At 47.2% G+C, this 7,830-nt stretch overlaps 1 protein-coding gene and 1 pseudogene across 2 annotated transcripts; both read left to right on the top strand.

The window, feature by feature from the left end:
- Window positions 1-1,140: 1,140 nt before the first annotated feature.
- On the top strand, window positions 1,141-3,791 carry LOC116547346 (zinc finger protein with KRAB and SCAN domains 5-like). Of its 2 annotated transcripts, none has more exons than XM_032273327.1 (3): window positions 1,141-1,305; window positions 2,858-3,374; window positions 3,494-3,791. In XM_032273327.1, exons 2-3 carry the CDS (start codon window positions 2,961-2,963, stop codon window positions 3,584-3,586), a joined length of 507 nt encoding a protein of 168 aa, XP_032129218.1. In that variant the 5' UTR covers window positions 1,141-1,305; window positions 2,858-2,960; the 3' UTR covers window positions 3,587-3,791. The 2 variants fall into 2 exon arrangements, with proteins under 2 accessions (XP_032129218.1, XP_032129217.1); XM_032273326.1 differs by having other exon boundaries at window positions 1,142-1,305; window positions 2,855-3,374.
- On the top strand, window positions 2,661-2,813 carry LOC116547348 (annotated as a pseudogene).
- Window positions 3,792-7,830: the final 4,039 nt, after the last annotated feature.

Genomic DNA, 7,830 nt, shown 5'->3' with positions numbered 1-7,830 from the left:
GAAGTGCAATGGCACAATCACAGCTCATTGCAGCTTCCACCTCTTGGGCTCAAGTGATCCGCCCACCTCAGCCTGCTGAGTTGGGACTACCGGCATGCACTACCATGCCTCACTAATTTTATTTTATTTTATTTTATTTGCAGAGACGGGGTCAAAAGGCCAGACTGGTCCTGAACTCCTGGATTCAATGATCCTCTCGCCTTAGCCTCCCAAAATGTTGGGATTACAGGGGTGAGCCACCATGCCCATCTGGAGCAACTTTTATATACATTAAAAAACTTAAGAGCAACAAAATTAAGCCAGAGCTGCAAAATTCTACACCAACTGGCTAACACACAAAATACAATGTAAACATTCCCCAGGGGTTGGGTCCTAGATAGGAAGCTACTTACAATGGAAGATTTTAGGCACCCTGAAAAGAGTCCTCTGAATATCTTCTCATCTCTTTGCAGATGCTGCAATTTCACAGCATCTCCTTCCTTTGCGCCTGTAAAACAGTGGCAACAGTGACTCTTGTCCTGCCTGCCCATCAGCTTTGTAAACTGCAGGAGCTTGGAAATTATAAGGCACCATATGAAAAGGAGAGATTATTACTAAGAGACGGGGTTTTGCTGTGTTGCCCAGGCTAAAATGCAATGGCACTATCCTGTCTCACTGCAACCTCCGCCTTCTGGGTTCAAGTGATTTTCGTGCCACAGCCTCCTGACCAGCTCGGATTACAGGCACCTGCCACCACACCCGGTTAATTTTGTATTTTTAGTAGAGACGGGGTTTCAACATGTTGGCCAGATTGGTCTCGAACTCCTGACCTCAAGTGATCCACCCACCTCGGCCTCCCAAACTGTTGGCATTACAGGCGTGAGACACTGTGCCCGGCCAGTAGAGATTATTACTAATAGACAGTGAAACTCGCTATGTTGCCCAGGCTGGTCTCGAACTCCTGGACTCAAGCTATCCTGCTGCCTCAGCCTATCCACTCGCTATGCTCACAAGCGTGGGTCCCCCCGCGGCTGACTGTAAAGAGGTATCATTAAGTATGAGACTCCCCCCTGGCCGGGGAAGCCCTGCGCAAGCAACGACCCTCTCTTCAAAAGGACGCCTCGCCTTCGCCCAACCACAGCCTTCCAGCCTTCTGATACGTTTGGGAGACCGAGCCTGCAAAGAGAGCCGCACCCCCATTGGCCAACCGGCGAGTCCCGCGCGGCTCCTCCTGGGAGTTGTAGTCCCGTGAGCCGCTGGTCCCTGCGACTCGCGGGTGTGACGTTGAAGATGTCGGCCCTCTGAGCTGACTGCGGTGGTAAAGAGGTGGGTGTGTTTGGAAAGTGGGTAGTAAGAGAGCGAGGATGCGGGTGAAAAAACTAACGGCCACAAATTTCTTTCTTTCTTTTTTTTTTTTTTTTTTGAGACGGAGTTTCGCTCTTGTTACCCAGGCTGGAGTGCAATGGCGCGATCTCGGCTCACCGCAACCTCCGCCTCCTGGGTTCAGGCAGTTCTCCTGCCTCAGCCTCCTGAGTAGCTGGGATTACAGGCACGTGCCACCATGCCCAGCTAATTTTTTGTATTTTTAGTAGAGACGGGGTTTCACCATGTTGACCAAGATGGTCTCGATCTCTTGACCTCGTGATCCACCCGCCTCTGCCTCCCAACGTGCTGGGATTACAGGCTTGAGCCACCGTGCCCGGCCCACAAATTTCAACATAAGCAAGGTTTGCGGGCTCTCAGCAAGGTATAGAGCTACTTCGAATAGGGGCGCAGAGCGTTGCAGGTAAGGGAAGGCGCAAGCTCCCCGGCCAATCAGACACGAGCAACCATCATCCAACCCCGGAGGCCCCGCCCCTCCCCCGCCCAATCGAAAGGGGAGGAGCTCGGCCTCTTTGAATGGCTTTGGGGTGGTGCAGGGGAGAGGGTGACTCCGTTTGCCTTCCCGTTATGGTGATGCCGTGCCAGCGGCTTCGGGGGTCCTGGGGACGGCCGAGTCACTGGGGGTGGGCTGGGACTCGGAACCTGCGTCCCATCTCCCTGCTCATTGGCCCGTCCCCCGCTGCGAGGGGTGGTCCTCCGGGATTCCTAGAGAGGACGCGGAAGTGCTGGAGGGGGGTGGTTAACCCCGTTGCACTGGGGAAGATTGGACTTGCTTACTTCCGGCGAGGAAGTCTTGGGAAGTGTCGGCTTCGGTTTCTCTCCGTAGGAAGAACCGCGTCTTTCCAGCCTCAGCTGCGGGAAGCTTGATGTTCCAGGAGAGCTCCCCGAGAGTGGGGCCTTGAGGGGAGGTGGCAGGGGCTTTGTGTCTGGACAGGGGTCCTGTCCCTAACCTTGACGAGGCCACAGTTTCTGTATCTGGTCAGGGGCCATTCTCAGGAATCCAGGTCCAGATCTGTACCTTGTAGACGCTGCTTCTCTTGGGACCGATGGAGTCTTCCGTTGGCCTGTCAAGCTCTTGCAGCTTAGAGGACAGGCCCCGTTTTGACCAGTATTATGATTTTCACCCCTATTCCAACTTGTTTGTCTTATGGTAGAGAGAAGGAGCGGCTGCGTCTGGACTAGTTAGTCTTGTCCCATTATTTATATGAAATGTAAAGTTCTTCACTCTAAAACTGTTTTAGGTTGGGCCTGATGTTAGATTTGTATGGCTCTGTTTTACATTTTTAAAATGTTGGGGGATCGCTTCTCGGCCTTTTGGCTAAGATCAAGTGTAAAATGTTAGGGGATATTCCCTATTACTCATCATTTTGTGGATGAAGTGATGGCTACCTTGTAGTCCCTATTTTTAAGTAAGGTACTTTGTTGAGTGGTCTTTAGTATAGATGACCTCTTTGCTATCTGTCTTTGCTAATAATAATTCCCAATACATCAGTAGGTTGTATGCTACTGAGAGTGTCCTTCAGAAGATCTTAAAGAGCAGAAAACCAATTGGTTCAGTGTAACACAGCCAGCCTCTAGAGACTTCTCTCTGAGTTGGAATGATAATGACCGAATCCCGGGAAGTTATAGACTTAGATCCCCCAGCTGAGACTTCCCAGGAGCAGGAAGACCTTCTCATAGTGAAGGTGGAAGAAGAAGACTGCACCTGGATGCAGGAGTACAATCCGCCAACGTTTGAGACTTTTTACCATCGCTTCCGGCACTTCCAGTACCATGAGGCTTCAGGACCCCGGGAGGCTCTCAGCCAACTCCGGGTTCTCTGCTGTGAGTGGCTGAGGCCCGAGCTACACACTAAGGAGCAGATCCTGGAGCTGCTGGTGCTGGAGCAGTTCCTGACTATCCTGCCTGAAGAGTTCCAGCCCTGGGTGAGAGAACATCACCCTGAAAGCGGAGAAGAGGCAGTAGCCGTGGTAGAAAATATACAGCGAGAACTTGAGGAACGCAGACAGCAGGTGAGTCAAAGAGAAGCTATATGAGCAATGAAGGAGAGGAGTGAAGGATCTGCTGAGCAGGGGTGAGATTCTTAGCCCTCTGGTGCTTCATTCATATTCTTTTGTTCTCCTGGGATTAGGTACCCTGTGACTTCCTGCCACTCCAGCAAAGAGAAGCAATATCCAGTGTGTTAACCTGTAGAAGACAATCTGCGATTTTATTTATTTTTTAAATTACTGTATTTATGTTTTGAGTGACATAATACAAAATTCAAAGAGGTACATAAGGTTGTAATGAAAAGTAAGTTTTCTTCCCATCCCCAACTTCTCAACTACCTAGTTCTCATCTGTGTTTTCTTACAGAGCTATACCATATTCTGTATGTATAAGCATATATATGTCTCATACTTTGGAAAAACACAAATGTCTTTTAAGTCACTGTGGACTTCTGCCTCTTTTTTTCTTATATCTTGGTTTCTTCCATGCCACTGCCACTACAGCTGTCCCACTCTTTGAAACTGCATTGTATGTTTACTTCTATGGAAGAGTTCGAGTTGTTCCATTTAAATTGCTCCTTGAGATTGTTTCTAAATTTGTGTTATTTTATTTTTGAGACGTAGTTTTATTCTGTCACTAGGCTGGAGTGCAGTGGTGTGATCTTGTTTCACTGCAGTCTCCACCTCCCAGGTTCAAGTGGCTCCCCTGCCTCAGCCTCTCAAGCAGCTGGGACTATAGGCACGCACCACCACACCCGGCCAATTTTTTGTATTTTAGTAGAGACGGATTTTACTGTGTTGGCCAGGATGGTCTCTATCTCCTCACCTCGTGATCTGCCCGCCTCAGCCTCCCAAAGTGTTGGGTCTACAGGTGTGAGCCACCGCGCCTGGCCTCTAAATTTGTATTATAACAATTCTTTGCTTCAGTGAATATCTCATATGTGTGTGTATATGTATGTATGTATACAATATACATATGTATGTGTGTATATAGATATATGGGCTGGGCATGGTGGCTAACCCTTGTAACCCCAGCACTTTGGGAAGCTGAGGTGGGAGGATCACTTAAGACCAGGAGTTCTTTCAAGGTGAAATTTGGGTGGAAAACAACAACAACAACAAAAAAAAAACAAAATCAGGAGTTCCACAAGCTTGGGCAACATAGCGAGATATCATCTCTACTGGAAAAAACAAACAAAAAATTAGCTGGGTATGGTGGCATGCACTTATACTTCCAGCTACTCAAAAGGCTGAGGCAGGAGGATTCCTTTACCCTGGGAGTTTGAGGCTGCAGTGAGCTGTGATTTTGCCACTGCATTCCAGCTTGTGTGACAGAGGGACCCCCTGTTTCAAAAAAAAGTGAAAATTAAAAACAAAAATTAAATTGAAAAAAATATAAGTATATAAAATTAATTGTAGAAGGAATGCTTGAAATTCAAAATTGTTAACTTAGAGTACATTTATAATTTTGATAGCTATTGACAGGTTGGTTCCCTTATAGAGATTAAAATAATTTAGAGTACCATCACCAATATATGAGAGAAATTTTTTGGCCATAGCCGGATAGCACAATATTATCATGATTTGTGATGATTGCCAGGACATAAGATGCAATAGTTTAAGCCAGGTGCAGTGTCTGATGCCTGTAATCCGATTACTTTGGGAGGCTGAGACCATCCTGGCTAACATGGTGAAACCCCATCTCTACTAAAAATACAAAAAATTAGCAGAGCATGGTGGCACGTGCCTGTATTCCCAGCTACTCAGGAGGCTGAGGCAGCAGAATCGTTTGAGTTTGGGACACGGAGGTTGCTGTTAGCTGAGATCACGCCACTTCTCTGCAGTCTGGATGACAGAGAGAGACTACATCTCAAACAAACAAACAAACAAACAAAAAAAGACGCAATATTTTATTCCTGTGAAATTTCTTTCTTTCTTTCTTTTTTTTTTGAGACAAGGTCTTACTCTGTTGCCCAGACTGTAGTGCAATGACACGATCTCGGTTCACTACACCCTCCACCTTCCAGGCTGAAATGATTCTCCTGCCTCAGCTTCCCGGGTAGCTGCAATTACAGGCATGTGCCACTACGGCCCAGCTAACTTTTGTATTTTTAGTAAAGATGGGGTTTCACCATGTTGGCCAGGGTGATCTTGAACTCCTGATCTCAGGTGATCCTCTCGCCTCAGCCTCCCAGAGTGCTGGGATTACTGGTGTGAGCAACCGTGCCCGGTCATTTCTGTGAAATTTCAATTGGAATTTCTTTTGACCACAGCATATATTTTTAAGGGTTATTTGTGTACCCTATTTTGGTGAATTATCTGTTTATGTTCCTTATCAATATATTTTTTTTTTTTGAGACGGAGTTTCACTCTTGTTACCCAGGCTGGAGTGCAATGGCGCGATCTCGGCTCACCGCAACCTTCGCGTCCTGGGTTCAGGCAATTCTCCTGCCTCAGCCTCCTGAGTAGGTGGGATTACAGGCATGCGCCACCATGCCCAGCTGATTTTTTGTACTTTTAGTAGAGACGGGGTTTCACCATGTTGACCAGGATGGTCTCGATCTCTTGACCTTGTGATCCACCCGCCTCGGCCTCCCAAAGTACTGGGATTACAGGCGTGAGCCACCGCGCCCGGCCTTTTTTACTTATTAGAAACAATAAGCATTGTGTCTGTCATATGAGTTGTAAGTGTTACTTTTCCAGTTTGTTGTTTGTCTTTGCTTGTGGAGATTTTTGTTTTTCACGTTATCTTTTTTTAGAGATAGGGTCTTGCTCCGTTGTCCAGGCTGGCCGTTGGCAAGGCAGGAGTGCAGTGGCACAATCATAGCTCACTGAAGCCTTGAACTCCTGGCCTCAAGTGATCTTCTTGAGTAGCTAGGACTGTAGGCACTTGCCACCACATACATCTAATTAAATATCTTTTTTTTTTTGAGACTGAGTCTTCCTCTGTCACGCGTGCTGGAGTGCAGTGGTGCAATCTCGGCTCACTGCAACCTCTGCCTCCTGGGTTCAAGTGATTCTCCTGCCTCAGCCTCCTGAGTAGCTGGGACTACAGGCACCTGCCACCACAGCCAGCTACTTTTTGTATTTTTAGTAGAGATGGGGTTTTGTCATATTGTCCAGGCTGGTCTTGAACTACTGACCTTGTGATCCATCTGCCTTGGCCTCCCAAAGTGTTAGGATTACAGGCATGAGCCACCACACCCAGCCCCCAAAATTTTTTTTGTAGATGAGGTCTTGCCAAGTTGCCTAGGCTGGTCTGGAACTCCCGGGCTCAAGGGATCCTCCTGTGTTGGCCTCCCAAAGTTCTGGGATTATAGTTGTGAGCTACTATGTCCAGCCAGTGTTTAAAATTTTTATACAGTCAGTTAAGTATTTTATTTTATAGTTAATGGAGTTTGTTTATTTTTTATTTTTATTTATTTATGTATTTATTTGAGACAGAATCTTGCTCTGTCACCCAGGCTGGAGTGCAGTGGTGCAATCTCAGCTCACTGCAACTTCTGCCTCCCAGGCTCAAGTGATCCTCCCACCCCAGCCTCCTTAATAGCTGGGACTATAGATGTACACCACCAGGCTTGGCTAATTTTTGTATTTTTAGTAGAGGTGTGGTCTCACCATGTTGCCCAGGCTGGTCTTGAACTCCTCAGCACGTCATCCTCCCGCTTCTACCTCCCAAAGTGTTGGGATTACAGGCATGAGCCACCATGCCCAGCCTGCAGCCATCTCTTAATGGAACTCCTTCACCACATTTTGCCAGTTGCAGGAGGATTTAAAAAAAAGTGCTTTGAAACCTAAGGGAGGGAGAAAAGGGGATAGGAACTCACTGCATTCCAATATGTTAGTAGTGAGCTAGTTCCTGCCAGAATAGGCAGGTTCTAGAGAGTGGTTGTAGCAGAGTAATTGTGTGTTCCTAGGGCTGAGCAAGAGCCAAGAACGGAAAGGTGGAGGACTGTAACATGCAGGGCATGAGCTTGCTTCAGTCTCGGTGTTGGTCTGTCCAGTGTGACTTCCTGAGTGCTATGATGACCATTCCAGTCTCCCTTCCACCACCCATTCCTCTTCACACACTGGCCTTCTTATGGCTTCCTGACTGTACTAGACATCCTCTTTCTGCCTGAGAATTTTGTTTTCTTTCTTTCTTTTCTTTCTTCTTTTTCTTTCTCTTTTTTTTTGTTTTTTGACTGGAGTGCAGTGGTGCAATCTCCACTCACTGCAATCTCTGCTGCCTGGGTTCAAGTGATTCTCCTGCCTCAGCCTCCCAGGTAGATGGGATTACAGGCGCCTGCCACCACACCCAGCTAATTTTTGTATTTTTAGTAGAGATGGTATTTTGACCATCTTGGCCAGGCTGGACTTGAACTCCTGACCTTGTGATCCACCCGCTTCAGTCTTCCAAAGTGCTGGGATTACAAGCATGAGCCACCACATTGGCCCTTTTCTTTTTTTGTTTATTTATTTTTTCTTTTTTTTTTGGGACG

Source organism: Sapajus apella, unplaced genomic scaffold (assembly GCF_009761245.1).
Source record: "Sapajus apella isolate SASKATOON/1434 unplaced genomic scaffold, GSC_monkey_1.0 scaffold2760, whole genome shotgun sequence".
In the NCBI taxonomy this organism is placed as follows: domain Eukaryota; kingdom Metazoa; phylum Chordata; class Mammalia; order Primates; family Cebidae; genus Sapajus; species Sapajus apella.
Note: the sequence above shows the minus strand (reverse complement) of the source record. Positions and strands in the feature narration are given on the sequence as shown.

What these genes read in the sequence shown, in the direction of transcription:
- LOC116547346 (XM_032273327.1), top strand. Translation starts at nt 2,961, where the DNA reads ATGATAATGACCGAATCCCGGGAAGTTATAGACTTAGATCCCCCAGCT. An exon ending in TTGAGGAACGCAGACAGCAG is followed by an intron (nt 3,375 to 3,493) that starts GTGAGTCAAAGA and finishes TCCTGGGATTAG; the next exon opens with GTACCCTGTGACTTCCTGCC.